We start from the raw sequence: 20986 nt of genomic DNA, 5'->3' as shown, positions 1-20986 counted from the left end.
GGAACTGTTTATTGACAGAAAAAAATGGTTACAGTGGCGCTATTAGGATTAATGTCACAGTAGATGGACTGATGATGTCATCGATGTCCCATTTATTTCCTCGAGATGGTTTCTTTAAAGACATTTGAAAGGTTAGGTGCGTTTAGTCAAACCCACATTTCACTATTATATTCATTTAAATTCCCAACTTTTTCAGTAGAATAAGTGAAGCAGAGAGAAGACAGCATGTTCTCAGGTTCCTACTTTGGGTCTTCAAACACTTGTTTTATTGTCTTGGGAAGCTGACTCATTTGTGAGATTACTTGACAAAGAGGATATAGACATGGCACCAGTCTGTCTTTTTTTGTGCTTCGCTCTTTGTGCTCATACTTGGACCCACAGCATTTTAAACCATTTTAGAAAAGATTTGGCCTTTCGCAGCACCAAGAAAGTAAAAAGATGTAATAGTTTGACAGCTAATATTCAGATTGTAATGTGGTACTTGAGTACTTGTCCTGAAACTACCTTTTATCCATTTTCAGTTGAAATTAACTCTGACAGTTACAAAAGAAATTGAACAGTTAAATCAGTCAGTCTTAAATAAAGGAGTGGTTGCTCACCTCATATAGCTGATATAAATATTACAAATCAAATCGTTTTAACCGGTTTTTTTTCTCCGTGAACAACTTTGTCATTTTCAACAGTAATTTTCCAAAAATGTGTAATATAAAAAAAAAAAGGTGTTTAAAAGAATCTTCTTTTCTTTCCCTCTGTTTTAATTGGCTTTCTCCAAACGACCGCATTGCCCTTATGTTCTGTTGAGTTGTGCAACAGCAGAGATGAGTTGAACGACGCTCCCTTCTGCTGCTTGCAGCTGCCTGCGAGATGGAGGCTTATTGTGTCTGCTGATTCAAGAGATCAACTAATCATCAGGATAGCCAGCAATGCTTCACTCTTCACACTCTCCACTTGCTCCCTTCCTCACTTTCTCAGGTTTTGTTAATTTCCCACTTGAGCCAGTAGACTGACATGTACTGAACGTGGTTGTCATTGATGGGCAGAATTGGTCTGCGTAAAAACGAAAGTCTGGACAGATTGTGAAGGAGATGATGCTGTTTTTTCATAAACAAACTCTTCTTACTGTGTGGTCTGATAGAGGAGATGAATCACTTACTGAGACAGTAGTCTGACCATCTGACCGGAGATAGCCTGTGTGACCTTTGCTCTGCTTCTCTGCCTGCTCTAACAGGCACGTAGTCATCACCTGACCCACAATACTTTGCTTTGTCTGGTCGGCCTCAGGCCCAATAATAATAATAATGATAGTCTCTTGAACCAGAGTATGACTACAAATAGATGACATTTCCTGCACGCAGTACCCCATTGCACACAGGGCAGCATTGTTTTTACGAAGCAGAGTGAGGGTAATTTATTTTTCTAATGGGACGTGTTTATTTTTGACTAATGGGACAGACAGTGGGCACTTAGCTCAGCTCAGCGTGTCTCAGCGTGTCTGTCGTCGCTGCGTTGAGGTAAGCGAACAAGCTGGAGGCCTCGCTGAGAGCAGACTGGACTTCCTGGCACATTCAGGGCAAACGTTGGCCTGAGTCAAGCGGGTGCGGGCGTCACTACTGACAAGAATAGCCCAATAATAGTATATTGTTTTGTGACTGCTACTTGAAACGGAGGATGTTTTTTAAAAGGGTGTTGCTTTTACATCTCGGGGGAGAGAGAGTGAGAGAGAAAAAAAAAATGCAATGCATGCGTTGTTGATACTAATACCTGTTCAGTACATGCATGACTGGTTCAGTCATACTTGCAACATTCAGATCGGGCTGCTTTTATCAAGACATATCGACAGATAGGCCACCAAGGGACAACACTTAGGTAGAGAAACGCTTGCTTTTGAACCACTGGGCAGTGGTTAGCACTGTCACCTCACAGCAAAAAAAGGTTCCGGGTTCAAATCCGGTCCTGGGCCTTTCTGTGCGGAGTTTGCATGTTCTCCCTGTGCTTGCGTGGGTTCTCTCCGGGTTCTCCGGCTTCCTCCCATCATCCAAAAACATGCACCTCAGGTCAGGTTACCTGGCGCCGCGCTAGTGGCAGCCTGCTGCAGCATCTCCCCCCTGAGAGCCCCCCTGCTGTAGTGAAGAAATTTCCCCTCGGGGATTAATAAAGTGTATAAAATCAAAAAATGCATTCACGCTGACCAGTGTTTGTGTTGTCAGCGTTATTGCTCTCATACTTGCCTCTGTACTCTGCATGTTGCTGAAGGACTCCGCTAAAAGGCACAGCTGAGAGACGAGGACATAATTAGAACATCTGAATATGCCTGATGTAAACGATAAACGGGGACAATCGAGGTGGTCAGCAAAGTCGTTTTGCTGATTCTGAGATCACAGGTGGACAAAACACGCCATTGGCTGCATTCCCTCTCCGGGTTCCTGCTGTGCACAGACAGTGTTGGACTGGCTTCCTTTTAGTTTTGCAGGTGCCTGACTGTATCACTCCAACAGTACTTACCCCTACACTGCCCTAACTAGTCATGTGTATGTTGCATCTTGCGGATGCGTTGCATTATACTCTGAGGCCGCGATCAAACAACGCTCAAAACGGATGCAGGATACGTGAGGCAGCCATCATGCTCACACGACAGCACAGTTTAAAGCAACTGTATCTCCAGCCTGAGGCGACATGCTCCAACTAAACATCCTGTGAGATGTACTGTGTGATTGGAGGAAAGGAAAGTAGGCACAATTTCAACTTCTTTATTGGGCTCTGTTTGATGTTTTTACAAAACTATGTCACTTTTCATGCATGTAACTGAGTGCAAACTCAGTGAATTCCTTCCCGGATTAATTGTCAGATAGTGTGTCCTGTTATCCCAACATTTAAACGAGCGTTCGCTTTCCGTGACACCTGACTTCTCACCGTACCGTTTGGAACAGCTATAAACACTTCAGCATCTCAAGTGGTTTGATGACACGTCATGTGAAGTAGTTCTTTTGGAAAAGACTCGCGCCTTTAAGACTGCTGTGAGTCATTTAGTGGAGTTGGTCAATTAATTGCTCCAAAAGAGCAGGCCAGCTCCTTGTGCAGCAGTGCAGCTACTATCGCTGTGTGTGTGTGTGAGGGAGGGGGGGGGGGGATCAGTGGAATTGTGAAGCACTCGGTTCTGTTCGCAGGTGAACAGCGCTGCAGTATTTAAGAGAAGCCCATTTACTGTATGATGAGCTCTAACAAGACACCATTAAAAAGTAAAAGTCACTACATTTCTAAACCTTCTCTTTTGACAGCAGTCTCTGATCCCATCTGGTCTTCTGCGTCTGTATTCATTATCTTTTACATTTTTTTCTTGCCTTTCCTCTTCTTCACACCATCCCTCTTTTCACAAAACAAAATCAACTTTTCTCCCTCTCTTATCTTTTGTCCCGTTCGGTCTGTTTCACCCCTTTCCTCACAGTGTGATAATCTAAAGCTTCTGCAAGGAAAGCACTGCTCATTTCCAAGTCACAGTAATACACACACACACACACACACACACACACACACACACACACACACACACACACACACACACACACACACACACACACACACACACACACACACACACACACACACACACACACACACACACACACACACACACACACACACACACACACACACACACACACAGTCCTGGTGTCTCATGTTTGTTTGTGTATGTTGGATAGGCCCATTTCTAATTGAGGGGAAAAGCCACTTCAGATGCAGCGGGTGCCTCTCTCCCAGTGGGGGGAACACCGATCTGCCTCTGGGGAGCACAATTAACGCCTTTTTATTGTTTACTAATGAATTACACACAGAGGGAGCAGGCATGCATGTGTGAATTAAAGTGAAAAATAGACAGTTTGTTGGGAAGTAAAGACATTAAATGTCCCGCGTGTACTTGTGTGTGTGTTGTGGTTTCCTATTTGTGAGCTGACTTCTGAGTATCTTTTACATTATTTGTGATGATAATTTGATATTAATTAGCCTATTATCCTGTGAGCCCCCTCTGCATTCATTTAAAGGGCAATTTAACACAGCATCACACTGAGCAGAAGAAAATGGCTTTTATGCTCTCTGCTAAAACTTCCAAACCTATGGCCACAATCCAATCGTCGTTGTTGTTGTTGGTAAATAGTTGCTTTGGCTTCATTGGTAAATCAGAAAAGCAAGTTGCTTGTGAGTTTGGTGACCCTGACAGACAGCAGCAGCAGCAGCAGTCGTGTGATTCAGTGTTTTATTACCCCTTGAGGAAGCTTGATTGTGTCAGTGTGTGTTAGTGTGTGTGTGTATGTGTGTGCATTTAGGATCCATGGACTCACATGCCTCAAGGCCAATGTAAACAAATGCTAATGTAATTACTGAGTAGGCGTTGTAATAAACTGTAACTAAGATGATTGCAGAGCACACAATGATCAGGATAGTTAAGCCGTGATGTGTTATTGCTTTAAGTGACTGCTCGTACCAAGACTGATGTTTGTGTCATTGTAATTATTTAGCAGGCTTAGCCATGTACCATTACACCGGGTTCGAATCCCGCGCAGCACTTTTTATTTTGTGGCATGTAATTCCTCCTTTTGTTGTAAAACTGTTATTATAAATGCAAAGATACCAAAAAGCGGGGGGTGGGGGGGGGATTACTGAATTATGGCCTAATCTTTATGAAGGTGAATGGAAAGTGTGTGTGTGTGTGTGTGTGTGTGTGTGTGTGTGTGCGTGCGTGCGTGCGTGCGTGCGTGCGTGCGTGCGTGCGTGCGTGCGTGCGTGTGTGTGTGCGCGTGCGTGCGCCTCAAGTCTTCCTCCTCTTCTCCGGCACAAAAGCGATTGGTAATTTCGCCTGTCGAGCAGTACCAGTCCCTGTGAGAGTGATCCACTATGTCACCTGCTACCGGGGATGCACACATACATGCAGGCGCGCACACACACACACACACACACACATCCATGTTGCATTAAGTGTGCCTCAGTCTGCCTTGATGTGCCTTCCATCTAGGATACAGCACCCTGACATCACTACATTAAAGGGGGTCATTATATTTCCCCGACTGCCACCGAAAAGTGACGTTTTTACAAAGTGACAAGTTTACAGTTTGATAAATCAGATTTTCTGCTGTGCGTGGGGTGGGGAGTCAAGAGATGGAGGAAGAGCTGGGCTGTCTGTGGTGGCGGAGGAGGCGGTGGTGGTGAAGGGAGGAAGCGCTGCCTGTCAGCGACGCCCCGGCCCTGTCGTCTAAATGATGCTCCCAGGCAGCGGATTCAGATCCCATCCCCATTAGCATTTAATTTCTCTCTAATCCTACACACCGTCTCCGCCGCTGCATGGTAACGAGGGCCGCTTTGCCACGGCAGCGCCAAAAAAAAAAAAAAGAAACCTCCGAGAGCAATCTGCGGCGCGCTCGCCTTTTATAGCTCCGTGCTTTGTCGTAGCCATCAGTCTTCCTTGACAATTAAGACCCTCAAATCTAATAGCAGTGATATTGGAATTACAGGAAGGCCCTTTTGAGGGCATGTCAGGAAAGAGGGCTGTGTCTCCCAATACAGCTGTCAAAGCACAGGGCCTTCCTCCGTTCATGCCAGCTAAATGTTTCTGATGCACACACACACACACACACACACACACACACACACACACACACACACACACACACACACACACACACACACACACACACACACACACACACACACACACACACACACACACACACACACAGAGAAAGGGGGATATGTTGAGTCTTTGGCTGTGATCTTTGTAAAATGTGCTCTCTGTGCCCTCTTATCCAACTCTCCGAAGACTTGTTACAGCAGCTTTATTTTTCTCTCTTCCCTTCTCCCTTCTCTCGCTCTCTTTCTTTGTCTCTAAATTTCTCTTCATCTCTTCCTCATTGATTCTCCCTGGTGTGTCAGAGATGTTGCTTTCTGTTTTTTTGTTTTTTTTTGTTTTTTTACGAGCAGGGCTTTTACAGACGACAAGACTTGTAGCTCGGTGAAGTTGTCCCATGGTGCTTTATGAGGACATTTAATGGGAACATTCGCTCTAATGGTTGCGGTTAAAGATGATCATGGGTAAAATATATTTTAGCCTAAGGGACACAGCTGTTTCAGAGCTGCATTACATAGTTGAAGTTGTGTAAGTGTGCCGGCTGTCTGTCCTGTCACGAGCTGTGCTTTGTGACATCTCAGGCAGCAGGGTGGCAAAGTGAACGGGTAGATCATCCTTTTAGAGAACAATTTGAAAAGCCTTTGTGCCAACAAGTGTCTGCTTTGCTAAACATGCCCTCGAGCAACACACTAGCAGCTACTCTGTAGCTGCCTCTGACCTCAGGCCAGGAAGAAAAACACACTCCAATTAAAATATTAGGTTGTCTAATTTCCTATTTTGTGTGTCCCGCTTCTGCAGACTCCAGCAGAGCAGGCTAAAGTTCGAATGCATATGGTCCTGCAGGCTGCAGGTAAGCAGATAATAATAACATTTCTCTGTTTGTCACAGCGTGGTTCAGAACGGTTGTCGTGCTCAGACACTTGCCAGTTGTGGTCGCTCAGTCATGTAGGCATAAACCTTTGAACAGTGTAGTGCAGCCTCACGGTGCTCCTGTACACAGAGATGGGTCTTCTCTGTCAGTATACCTTTTCAGCCATGACGTTGGGTCGGTCTACTACTTTCATTTATAAATATGCCCTTGTGACATCACCTATTTACACTTTGTGTTTATTCATTTATGTTCTTTATTGGTCTTTTATTCAGGTCACCACTGACTGTCTATTAAACAGGACAGGACTGTACACCACACAATGTGAACAATGTTATAATGAAAATATTTGCCCCAGTCCGTTCAAATGTTATAATGTAAAATGATATTGGATTTTGGTGAATACAATATAAAAAAAAATGAAGACCTTGGTTTTTTTTGGGGTTTTTTTTTTATTACTTTGTAGCACTTAATATTTTAGGAATGAGCCACAGTCTCATGTATGTTCACTCCACTGTGGACCTGGATGGGTCTCATGGTTGTTTTCCCACACCGACTCACAGCACCCCTCCCGCCACACATTACCACTACCTAACTCACACACAGACAAATGCGTACACTCACACTCTCGGCTGTGAGTGCTTCTGGGCCCATATTCACCGCAGCTTAATTTCAAACACTCCTCCCAGTACATAAGTCATAGATGTCACCATGCACACAGTGTATATATTCCAGTGTGTATTCGAGGGGTAGAGTTGCGAGCCAGATGTGACAGGCAGAGATTGACTGTGGAGAAAGATGTCTTCATGTTTACAGTCATGCATGCACACACCCATACGCACGCACACACACACACACACACACACACACACACACACACACACACACACACACACACACACACACACACACACACACACACACACACACACACACACACACACACACACACACACACACACACACACACAGCACTTCAGAACAGGGCTCTAATTTCACCACAGGAAATATATGAAAGAACCAGGCATCTATACATCATCTATAAAGCACCCGCCAGCCACATACTTACCTCACTTAAGACTTGTTCTGCCTTACCGTAGGCCACAGAACAACACTGCCATCCCTTGATGTGATTTCACAGCTTTTAACTTTGTGAGATACATTTTACATCCTTCATCAAACTTTAAATTGACTTAACTTAGTTTATATGCGAAGATTGTTTTTGGGATTTCTGTTTTCCTGTCAAGTTTTCCGTTGCTCTAATAGTCTTATGTATGTCAGACACTGCACACTCCCTGCCCTGCCACCTCACGGCTAATGTTGTACTAATGGTGGTGAAGCATCATAAAACTGAGCATGTGGCTCCGAGTGCATTGGACCAGACTGGTGCAGATGCCGGCCCAGGGCCAGACGCAGGACTAAAAGAGCAGGTTTAATGCACTGGACATGTCTCTGGTTTTCCTCTTCTTCCTGGAGGCTTCCAGAAGAACAGGTTTATAGCTCAGTCAAAGACTGTCTTCTCCATAGAGCTCAGGCTGACCTGCATCAGGCCTTCAGGTGCTCATTATCATGTCACCCACAAAGACCTACAGTAAAATACAGATTTGAACTTGATAAGGAAGTTTATATTTGGACTGGTTTATCATTTTATTTCAGCCTGGTTTTCGGCTGCCTTCCTTTAGTTTTCAGAGTTATCATTTATGTGCCCTCTGTAATTTACAACATGTTTGTATAATTAAAAATATTAGGGATATCTTTCTTTTTATTTCTTAAGTCGTCTGAACCTGCAGCTCTTAAGTCTCCTGCTGCCAAATTTTCAAAAAATTCGGCTGGCTCACATCTCTTCTTCCTCTCTCCGTTTTTATGTCTCTTGTCCCTCTCCGTCTATCTGTCGCTCACCCTCTGTCCTACTGTCTTTGTTCCAGTGTTGGTAGCGGGGCAGAGGGAGATAGGGATGGAGGGCGAGAAGGAAGCAGCAGATGTTGGGAGGTTGTGTGAATGTTAATGTCCTGACGTAGCCGTGGAGCTTAAGCCTCCTCCTCCTCCTCCTCCTCCTCCTCCTCGCCTCCGCTCCTCTCTGAGCGCCCGCCAGGCTTTCTCTCTCGGGGTCTCCTGACATCCTTAAAGCCCGCGGCTCTCCTCTCCTCTCCTCTCCCTTTCTCTCTTCCACCTCTTTCTCTCCCATCCCCTCCCCTCCCTCCTTTTGTCCGTCTATGGACTCGCTCTAGTCAGTAGAGAGCAGATCATCCCATGGCTAAAGCGGCTCAGGCCTTTGTGTTGGGGGGCTCTGTGGACCTGTAATGAGCCCCCTCGGCTGGCCCGCTGGCCTGCTTAGTGCTCACTGGGGGCTTTGAGAGAGAGAGAGAGAGAGAGAGAGAGAGAGAGAGAGAGAGAGAGAGAGAGAGTGTGTGTGTGTGTGTGGTGTGTGGGGTGGGATGAGGAGGGCAACACTGGCCCCCAATGAAAGAGCTGGATGGATATGTTTATGGGTCACTTCCTGCTTGGCCTACATATCAAACACACACAGCACACCCCATATTTCCAAGACAAACTCACTTATTAATTTCATCAATAAGAAGGTAATTTTCACAATTTCATTTTTATATAGATTAATTAATTCTCCTTAATTCTCTTTTATAGTAAAAAAAAAAAAAAAAAAACGCTTTATTACCTTCATACGTTTAAGTGGAAATCAAAATGTTTGTTTATCAAATATGGTAACAAAAAAAAAATCACAGTTAAAAGAGAACAGTTTTCTGTGTCTTTTATACAAAATACAGTATTTAAGAAGTCATTCCTTACATTTACAACAGTATGTGGCTCCCTCAGTCTCTTCTCTCTACACATGGTCTGCAACTGTTCGTCACTCGTACACTTTCTCATTATCCTTGCGGTGCATTTTCAATGCCTGCATTCACCTTGACATTCTGGATACTCAGTTACCAGATACTCACTCTTCTTGTTTTTAAAATCTCAAGAGAAAATACTTTCTTTCACTCAAACACACTTCCATGCACACACACACACACACACACACACACACACACACACACACACACACACACACACACACACACACACACACACACACACACACACACACACACACACACACACACACACACACACACACACACACCACGACAACCCTTACATATGTATTGTACACTTTTCTTTTCAGGCACTTGCTTGGTTCTTTGCTCTTTTCATAGCAGTGTCCATTTCCACTCAAATGAGCATAAGCACTGTGCACGGCAGCGGGCCTCCCCTTATCCACATGTCAATAGGGAGTGTTTGCAGAACACCCACTTAGGACCTGAGGGCCAAGGGTCATCAAAACCTCCTTCTTCTCCCTATTTGAACCTTTGACAGCAGCAAAACAAACAATCCTTAAGATCTCATCAGAGGCTTGAACTTGGAAGGGCATCACTGCTCTGCATTAACTTCTGTTGGTTTGACACCTGGCTGGAGTTGGTAGGAAGGAAACTCTTCTCAATTCTGAATTGAATAATGTTTAATGACTCGGGGGAGTTTGGTTTATAACTTAAGTTACACAATTGAAACTGCAGTGTTGACTCTGCAAGGTTTTTTTTTTCTGTTTTTTTTAGTGCTGAAGGTCTAAGAAAGACCCCAAAAGACGTCCTTTTAATCCGGCCTCGGAGTCCCCAACCTTCAAATCAAGAGGCATATTGGATTAAATCCCTCCTAACATACTGCTTGATCATTTGAATGAGTGGTGCAGTAAACAACTAATTTGCATTATAATTTCATCTGGTTGGATTTTGTTGTTATGAGGTTATAAAACACCGCTTACATTTGCCCTTGTTTGTGTCTCTCTCACTTTTCATTAAAATTGTTTGAATATTCCTGCAAAAGTATAACATGCACTCTAATTTAACATTAAGTGAAATTGTAGTGTAAGTTCTCATCATAATATTCATTCTGTAGCTTGCTACCGATATATCAATTTGTGTTACAGATATTGCAACGATACACTTTAAAACCAATATTGGTGTAAAACAGGTAAAAAAAGACACTTCTTAAGTTAAGAAAAAAACGAAACATGAAATTCAACATAAATATCAGTGAATGTCCCTTTGAATCCTTTATTTACCTTAATTTCCTTAATTGTTTTTCTGGCAGTTTAAAGATGAGTCAGAAAAATGTGCCACAATTGAACCACTGATGTTGCAGTTGCTTGATGTGTCACACGGCACTTTCCCAACAAAGCACCCAGTTTTACTCTTCCTGACATTTTGACTTTTTAAAAGATTGACAGACATTTCTCTGCCTTTTCTAAAGGTATGTGATGGTAAAAAAAAAAGAAAAAAAAAAGTCTGTTTGTCTCTCCTGTTTGTGTTTATATGTTTTCCTGTCTGTTTATATCGACTGACAGACTTGAAAAAACAAAGTGCAAGCGTGATCAGCCAAGCTTGGCAGCATCATGCGACAGCACTAATTCTTTCACAGTAAATACAGGGTGTTAGGCTTCTCTGTTGCTGCACGCGCGCACACGCACGCACGCACGCACGCGCGCACACTTTCCCTGGAGCGTCCTGCTTCTGTCCTATGTCTTCCTTGTGCGTCTACTTCCCGCTATCTCTCCCTCCACCACAACCCACCCCCTCAGGCCCCGACAGATGTGTGCTGAACAGACCACATACATGGAGGGTGTCACCTTACCCCCTCTGGAACTAAAGGGCTAATGCGCCACATTTAGGAGGCTGCCGCCCTTTTGTTCTGTGTGGATAAGAGGTGACGGGGACGGGGAGACCTAGACAAGACCTCCTTCTTTACATGGCCCAAGTCGTTATTCCTCTGAGTGCATGTTTTTTTTTTTTCTTCTTCTTCTTTATAACAACTTCCATTTTTTCCTCTGCTTTTATTGTCATCTCAGATTTAGCGTCCATCACTGGAATGCAGCACAGGATTTGTCAGGAGGTGAATTATAGTTATCAGACATTATTCATCTTCCTCCCGTTGCTGTCACGGCACTTGTGGCGCTGTGTTTTGGTATGACACGACTCGGGTGATTATCACAAACACCAGTCAGTGGTGACCTTTGTTTCAAAGGGGATTTTCCGTGTAAAAACAAAGGGACATGACCCAGTAATATTTACTAAATACGTGTTCTGTGTCTCTCACTAAATGTGTTATTGTAACGGGAGCAGCACGACACTTTACTGTGACCACTGATTTCTGAGCCTGATGGACACGAGTGATTCGAGTTTTTAAATATACTGCTTTGACTTTCAACATAACTACAGCTGAATTTAGATTTTCTGATTGAACAATAAAGGTCCGGTCAACGATTAGAGCCAACAGAAACAGCAGCTAATCGTCACTCGCGTTGTATAATGATTAAAACGGACTGGTCCGTAAACAAGATTTTCTCATGTTTACCCTGCAGAACTTTTTAAAACCACTTTTGAAAGCCTCAACTTGACAACCTCTCAGCAGAGATGCTTCCAGGTTAGGAGCATTGCAGAGATTGTGGTTTGATACACAACTTTGGTTTCCTTTTTGTGTGAGATATCCAAACCTAAAGCCTAGAAAGATAACAACATAGCTTTCACCATATTCAAATATACCAAACAATTACAACAACCACAGCAGAAATCCCCTTTTGCATCTGTGCAGGAATGTGTCTCCCGTTGTCCTTTGGGAGGATAATGGCACTGGTGTCCTGTAATCTAGTCTCTGTAACCATCGATCAGTTGGATTTATGTGTGATTACCTCTGTTCAAGTCAACAGTTGTAATTATGTCTCTCAGAGAAAATGAGACAGACAGAGAGAGAGAGAGAGAGCGCGGGGCCTCCTCTTCCTCAAGACCCAAGCACCTGAATAAGATTTTAACAAACAGCCCCTGACGCTCACTTAGCAGCAGACTGACAGTGGTGGCAGACGGACTGACCTCCACGAGAGGGATGGATGGATGGAAGAATTTGTCGAGCTTAGTTAGAGAGCCCATCGCCTCAAGCTGTTGCTCTGACCCTCTCAAAAGAAGTCTGTTTGTGCTTTAAAGGTGCATGTGGATTTAAAGAAAGGATTTGTTTCCAATGGTCCTCTGAACCTACAAGTATATATATTTCTTTCCAATAAGAAATCAGTCTCCGTTCCTTGGTGCCTGTCAGTGGCAGCGAGGACTGAGTGACCTGAGGACTGCATGGATCGGAGGTTTATTATGTACAATTGATTTTTGGTTTGTTTTATGGGTATAATAAACACAAGTCCTGCTGCGGCCTGCTTTTCTCTTTGATGTAGTAAGGTTGTTATATCTCCCCACCCTTCAGGGCTTTACCTGCAGCACATGTTACAGGGACACTTCTATACACGTAACAGAAAAATTAGAGCTGCACTCAAATTGTGCTACAACACTGGAAAACACTGGAGCACACAACGCTGGCTAAATGACAAGAGCACTGTTCCTTGAAAGAAAAATCACATTTCCTTTGAAGCCTATTGTTAAGAACTTTTGGCCCTGCTTCATTTCTTCTTTGCAATAAGCCCTTATCAACTTGAATTATGACTCTTACTTTTTTTTTTTATCAGAGGGCTAGTAGGGAATCAGCAGGGTTAAGCTTGTTTTCCTGTTTTGTCATATTTTTTTTTCTCTGTTTGCTTGTGCACTTCTTATACGTTCACAATGTGGCTTGTGGGTTCACCTTGTTCTGTGTTCTCTAGTATTGACAATCTATTGTAGTAATAGAACTTCAATAAAAAAATATATAAGATAAAAAAAATAATAATAACAAAAAAAAAGCATTAGAGCTACACCAATTGATTATTTGATCAGTAGAAAAATTCCCCAGCAACTATTTTGATCATTTGTGCAAGTCAATCTTGAAGCACAAATTCCCCATAGTATCCTGAATCTAACTTCTACTGGCTGGTTTTCGGTTTCTTTCTATGATTTTAAACAAAATATATTTGAGTTTTTGACTGCCGGTCAGACAAAATGAGAAATTTGATTAAGTCAGTTGTCAGATTTGGAAATCCTGATGAATTTTTTTTTTTTTTTTTTTTTTAACTTTCTGACATTTTATGGCCAAACATTTTATCAAGAAAATCAACTTGTGATTAAAGCAAATAACTGTTAGTAGCACCCCTAACTGATTAGGAAAATTAATTGTCAATTATTTTTATAATTGAATAATCATTTTGGTCAAACACGCTCTGATTTTAGCTTCTAAAATGAGTATTTGCTGCTTTACTTAAATTTATATCTTTACAAGTTTAATATTTTTGGATTTAGAGTGTTGGAAAAAACAAGACATTTGTTAATGTCCCCGTGGGGTCCTGCTTTTATTTGATCATTAGATTCCAAATTTTCATATGTTTTTTCGTTTATTCTTATTTCAATAATAGCTGTCATTTTTCTACAATATATTCTATTAAATATGGAAGGTCTAGGTTGTCAAATGTGTTTGTCAAATTAGTGTACGACTTTCCTTGCCTTGCCTTTGGGAACAATGTATACTGCACTCAGCAGAGCCACTTAGAGGGAATTCTCTGATTCAGTGTTTGTGTGTGGGAAAGAGACGGAGAGGGAGAGATTGAGAGAGCTTTGTTTTTCTTCTGTGGGGAGATTTCAAACAGCATCTGGTGAGCTCTTGAAAAAGACCATTATGACTGTGTTCACATCCAAACGGAATCATTTTTGCGCCCTCCTTCCTCCTCCTTCCTTTTTCTCTCCTCCTTGTTGTTGGTGTTTGGAGACACATGGTGATATCTTTCCCTCCTCCCTTCCTACCTCCCTCTCTCGCTGCTTCTCTCTCTCTCCTCTCAACATGTAGACATTTCCATAACAGAAAAAAAAATATTTTTAATTTGCTGCTTTCCATAATTTTGCAACATATGGTTTAAACGATTTTGATGCAAATGTATGTGCTAATTATTTGCAGACCAGCCTTAAACAGGCGGGCCTCTGAAGTGGAATGAAAGCAAATTTACAATCACCTTAAATTTTGCTAACCATTTACTGTTAAGTAAACTTTGCTAAGTAATTTAATTACCTTGGACCGCTGGCAGGCACTCTGGGATTTTTTTGGAACAGGGTGGAGAGGGAAGTTGAATGCAAAGAATGCAGAGTGAGTGAAAGATGAGAAGGAAAGAATAAAGACAGTGTATAACAAGTATTATTGAGTTCTCACCATGTGAACGGTCTTGCTGGAGAAGATTTTTATTCCTGGGGCATCGAGGGAAGAGATATGAATCTTTTAGCAAGTTGTCCTTTGATATCATCTGGTTTTTAGTATTGGACCATCTCCTCTGTTTGTGTGTTTGTAAATATTTCTACAAGGGTTTAATGGATGTAGCTGTCCAACTGGCCCTGGATCAGACACAAATGGATTGCAGCAAAGTGTTGACCTGTGCATTTCTGCTGTCATGATTTGGAATAATTTCTACCCTCTGACACACTATTCTTCATGTTAAGGCCGGGGTTGTACAATTATGCCAGAAATGCGATCACATTTTGCCCATTACTGTGGTCATAGTTGTTAATCATGATTGTTAGCCTCAGTGAATTTATGCAGAAAGAGACAGCTCTCCAACATGGCTCCATGTGTGTCCTGAAAAGTACTTAACCCACCCAAATAGATCTGATGCACCAAACTCAACAGAAACAGACTCCTTAATGTCAAAGAGAAAACTGATCTCAACATAGAAGCTAAATTAATTACTATATAAAATACACCATCCATGCTTTTATAAGTATTCCCCCCCCCTTTTTTTGGGGGGGGTGGGGGGGGTGTCATACGTGAATTATCGCCAGTGTAGCCAGTTAGTTTTAGAAGTGGCCGAATTGGTTAAATGGAGAAATTTCATACAGTTTATTAGTGTGGTTTTAAATCGGCCATCTCTAGTCAGTTGATACTACCTTTCTATCTGTGCCTCGTTGTGCTCTGGTTTCACATCGCAACCCTGAAACTGACCACACGCAGGTGAGCTGAGTTTGAAATTCCAAATGCTCACAGGTGTGAATGTGTGAATGTTTGACTGTGATATACTGGCAGCTTGTCCGGGATTGTTCCCCTGCCTTCTGCCCAGTGCACGCTGGGCCGAGCCCCCCTCCCCTGTGACCCTGAAAACGAATCAGCAGGTATAGAAAATGGACAGATGAATGTTCAGCTGTGCTGTTGCAGATGGACGAGCATGGGAGGCTGCAGCAGCCTTGGCCTTTGAACAGTCGTCCCACTGGATTCGTCTGATCGCTCTTGAGGCCATTGGATTGATTTGTTGAAGAACGTTTAAGGACGATGACAACACCACGGCTCGGTTGATGTTTCTTTGATTAGACTCCAAATATAATATTCGATGTATTCTTTTACATGATAACCTCCAAGTTTAGATATATTTTTTTCATTGAAGATCAAGTCCAGATCAATTATGTGTCTTAATGTGTGCTGTGTGTGTGTCGTAATGTGCGTGTTCAGTTGTTGTGCTGCATCCCTGCATAATTGAGTCACAGGGAATGTCAAGATGTAAATCCACAAAAATGCAATGAATGATGTGACCATGACACCTGTGACTGCATGCAGTGGTTCGTGTGAATAACAGAGGGATGTTTGATTCAACACTAGTCGGTATAAGGTGACACATCTTCAGATAGATTGAAGGTTTAATTTCTTCTGAAACATGTCAAAATGTCTTCAAACAAAATACTAAACCCCAGACTGAGCAGGTCATTGCCTTTGTGTGGTAGCTCTGATGCATGAATGTTTGTGTGAGAGTAATTTATGGATGTTCCCACCATAAATACCCAACATGAGGAGAGGATTTAATGCCACGCTCGTACCTCTCCGTTAGCTAGCTGCCAGTTAGCTTCGCTTAGCAGAAGGGGAACGAGCTAGCCTGGCCCTGTGGAAACATCACATCACAGAACCTGCCTACCAGCTCCTCTGAAGATCACTAATAAAGACTCATTTATAGAGTCTGTGAAGAAACTAAAGTGTCAACATGACAAGTTGTGCTTTGGTGGTTGCAGGCAAAGGAAGTGGATGTACATTTTCCAGAATGTACATCTTTTTGGACTGCAGTCATGTGTAAATGAATGTCACTTTTTACAATTACACATTCATTTAACGGCTCTAAGGCAGTGTTGGGTGGTGTTAATGGAGAAAAAGATGGACGCCCCGTGCAGTTGTGTAGCCTGTGTGCTGGACTGCATCATCATGTTGCAAACACGCTGGTTTGGTTCTTGGAGCCAGACATGATCAAGGAAAATATCTGACTTTGCTGTTAGTTTTTTCATCTTTATCAGATTCAGATGGGGGATGGGGGGTGGGAGGGTGGGGACGCTATACTGGTGGTTGTGTGTATGTAGGTAAATAGATTATATGCGTGTTAGTGTCACGAGTTTAGCTGCTTCTATAACAAGCTCACCCACTGATTTCAATTAGGAATGTAACGAACAGAAGTTTTAATGTGCAAGGCTGTCTTTTGCTATCATATATAACCAACTGTCGTTTCAAAGGAGTTTTTCTTTTTTTCTACATTTTTTTTTTCTTTTTCTCTCATCAATATGTCCTCCTCTAGTTGTAAAGTTGAAACAGCTTCTTACCTCCCTTCACACCGGCGAGGCTTCACAGACACACACAGGAAGGCAAGGCTGCGATGGAATTGAAGTAATAAAAACCCCTTTGTTTTAGTTTGTATTGGACCATTCATCATCACTTTATTTAATACGAGGCTGTAATTGTGCCATCCCCAACCATCACTAATGGCTGTGTTCGTCTGTGTTTGCTTTGTTGATGGAAATGAATGAAATTAGGATAAACAACCGCAGAGTCGCGTGTAATCAAGCCCTGATTAATGTACCAGCGTTTCAGCGCCGTTTCTCATTCCACAACACCTGATATCTTTCCCATAAACAAATTGTGTTTGTCTAAATGAAGAAATTAAATGACGCATTTGATGAGTTTATGATTGACCCCGTCCGGCTCGTGGCTCATTACTCTCTGTCTTTGAGGCCAAGAGGTATGTGACTAATGCTCTGTCACATCCCACGCGAGGATTTATCACCACCACTGATTAATGGCAGCCAAACAGCATTTTAATAATTTTATGATTGTGGTTTCTGGCAGTCACAGAGAAAGATCTTGAGAGAGAGAAAGGAAGATAGAGAGTAACGGGAGGGAGGGGGAGGGGAGGGGGGTGCTCAGAGAGAGAGAGAGAGAGAGAGAGAGAGAGAGAGAGAGAGAGAGAGAGAGAGTCCAAAGACGGAGAGAAAGCAACAAAGTGTTCATCCCAGATTAAATGTTTTGTGCCATTGCAGGCTGAGCAGACGGAGGCATGATTATGAACATCCCCATGCATCTTCCTCTTGCTCTTGAAAAGTATTTCATACACATGTTTAATGAATTCCCCCCCCCCTCAACCCCTCATTATTGCATTTACTTTTCCGCTGGAAAGCAACAAATTGGCAACAAATCTGTGTGAAATACCTCGACAGCGAGCGGTAGCTTCCCCCAGGGGGTGAAATGTGGAGGCGGAGTTGGATCAGGGAATGGGGCTGATTTACAGGTTAGGAAAAGGTAGGGGTCAATGGCAGACACATGAAGAGTATGACGTGCTTTCATGGCGCAGGCTGATGTCTCACAGCAGACACTGATCAAATATGTTGACATGATCTCATGGACTTGAGAAATTGTTTTGGACATTAATGTTTAAATCCTGACTCTGAATGAGTTTAATGATGTCAAGCTTAACTTCAACATTAGTTGATCTTTTCTATATTTAATTAACACAAGTCTGTTATTTTTATTTACATTTAGGCTTTGTTAAACTCCCCCGTGAGGCTTCATATCACATGTCACTCCTTCAGTTACTGAGTTTACCATATAAAGATAAACAGCTAAAGAGAAGAAAAGTGCAACTGTCACTTTTTTTAATATATATATCTATTCACAGTGTTTACCAGCTGTTTAAGATGATTACCATATTTCTGTTTAGTTTTTATAATAGGAGGAAAACTTGTGCAATACTAAATCACTTATAGGTGACTATATCTTGAAGTACACAGGCTACGACTGTCATTTTAAATACTGTTAAATCAGTTGTTACGTAAAGTCAATCTGTAAGTGCTCTTTTTTTTTTTTTTTTAAATATGCCAACATTGTAACAATGTTGACGAGCTTCAACTACTGAGATGATATAAGAAAACAAATAAAAATGTACGCCTACATCCTCGAGAGTATTCCTGATTTGCTGTGCATTCGTGAAGGGATTTGTCTACGCCATGCAAATTAGGACGGCGCCAATCCAACACTGAAAGCGAATATCGGTTGGTTATTGACTCCAACAGCTGGACGGGATATGTGGTAATCGAGCAGATCTATTCGCTTCAATTCAATATTTACATCCAAGTGTCTTTGTGCTCATAGGAAGCCTGACGCTGCATAATATATTTGATCCGAGTCTCTTCCACACAGCGGGCCATGCAGCTTATGAATTAAACACCGGTGTCAGATCTGTCTCAGCTGAGGCATCAGTACTGTAACAGTCGGATCAGTGCCTCCCCGATGCAAAATTATCTCCTGGTCATCTTGTGCTCCGACATGTCAATCCAGCAGGTTGTTTATTAGTTTTTCTCAGCACACTTCACTGATTTATTTGCAAATTAACCACCTTAAATATCTCTGTTGTCGACGTCTGCTTTTTTGAGCCTCTTTATTATCTTCACTAGTACAGTGACCTCTTTGCTCCTCATACAGACAGATAACTGTATCTCAATCTAAATGGTAACACTCACTTAACTGTGAGCCACATGTACGCTCTTTTTTGCCCAAATTAATGTGGAAGTGACTGACACCTGCCCAGAAAAACATTTCAGTGGCCTCTTATTTCAATTTGTTGAAAGGACTATAAAGTCACACACGGTTTTTCCAGTATTGACATAAACTCAAATCACAGCTGAGACTTGGCACTTTAATATATAGTGTCTATTATTATATTTCAAACTGAATGTGCTGAATTACCGAGTCTTAATAATGAAAACTAAAACCTAAACTGTCCAAATACGTACGGTCTTAATTGCAAAAGTATCCGTAGTCAGTCGTCCTACCGGAAATGGGTGTTCAAGAGACCTTTCTCATGGACACGGTAAACGCAACGGCATCTAAAGGCAGTGAGTCTGACCCACCTGACTCCAGAGCTTTGGTAGCATCAGCCACACTCGCGTCCTCTTTCTTGTTTCTGGCTTTGGAAATACAGTTGAATGCTACCAGGCAATACAAACTGGAATACCTGATTATTGTGACGACTTTAACTCATTAACTAATTTCAAATCTGGAATTAATTCAGCATATTTTTGACACCCTGACTAATTGTTTGCTACGTATTAAGAACTCCTTTTGTAAGATTTCTGCATGAGCTTTTCTGCATGCACGGGCTTCCATTTGTTTATTCTCACGGGGCTGAAGAGTCAATTCTACATGCCAAGGCACATACTGTACTGACTCCAATGGTTTGAACAGCTAGTGTTGTATTCCTGCCACACCAGCAACCTTTCAAAGTGAATGTTAGTTTGAATTAGATTAGTGCAGGTCATTTTTCCTTCTAACTCGGAGACACAGGAATAAACGCAGCACAGCTGATAAACATTTAGACACCTGTCGTCTCCAATCTCACGTTCCAGGCCTCAGGAACAGATGGAAGTCATGAGTTGTTTTAAACTTCTAATGGACTTCTAATTTTGTACAGATTGCGATGTTACTCCGTCCCAATTTACACACACTCAGCTTATTGTTTCTCTCTTCTTTCCTTATACAAGCCTCTGTCTTTCCTTTTTAATCATCTGCATTTCTCAGGTTTTCTCCTCTGAGTCTTTAGTCATGTATTCGCTATTTCCCTGCACATACATCCACTTGTCCTCTTCCTCCCTCTCGGTCCACCCCATTTCTTTTTTTTTTTTTTCAATCTACTCCTTCCATCATCGCACTTTCCTTTTTTTCTACCAGTCTACTGCTCCTCCTCTGGTCTCCACTTGCTGCCCCGCCATGCTTTGGTCTTGTAGGCTTTGCATTGCATATGCAAGCCACTCAGACATAACAACGAGCACCGCTCTCCTCTGTGCGGCTGATGACAGAGACATCCACCCACACTCATTTAAAAAGGCAGCGCTGCCACATTATTTACAATAGGCCACACACACACACATGCACACACATTTACACCCATCTAAATTGCTCATTTGTCCAAGATGCCACACCCAAAACTTTCTTCCTCTCTTCCTCTGTATCCTTCAGCACAAATCTGGTGTTTCCAGTAGAGGAGTGAAGAGAAATAAACAGTTAATTAATCCCCCATTGGCTCAATCTTGCATATTTCTGCCTAATTAGTAAAACAGGCAATATGGGGCCCCTGGGTGCCCGTATACTCCCAACTGAGGCCCTCGTCAACCAGACCAGAGCTCCAGCCATGTGTTTAGGGAGAAATAAATATCAGAAAGTACATTGCTCCTCTTTCATCTCCTGGTGCCGAGAAGAGGGAATTGCTGTGG

General features: G+C 42.5%; 1 protein-coding gene across 1 annotated transcript in view; it reads left to right on the top strand.

Annotated features, from left to right (window-relative positions):
• Positions 1 to 20986, top strand: part of rsrc1 (arginine/serine-rich coiled-coil 1) — a 117584-nt gene that overhangs the window by 52637 nt on the left and 43961 nt on the right. Inside the window, exon 6 of the mRNA XM_069690531.1 lies at positions 6413 to 6464. Coding sequence (XP_069546632.1) covers positions 6413 to 6464 — 52 coding nt within the window. The remainder of the gene's footprint in view (positions 1 to 6412; positions 6465 to 20986) is intronic.

The sequence above is a fragment of the Brachyistius frenatus genome, unplaced genomic scaffold, assembly GCF_029030835.1.
Source record: "Brachyistius frenatus isolate BFR_SWC_R1_liver_20210118 unplaced genomic scaffold, ASM2903083v1 Contig_1, whole genome shotgun sequence".
Classification (NCBI taxonomy): Eukaryota; Metazoa; Chordata; class Actinopteri; family Embiotocidae; genus Brachyistius; species Brachyistius frenatus.
The sequence above is the reverse complement of the archived record's forward strand: the minus strand, read 5'-3'. Positions and strand labels throughout refer to the sequence as shown.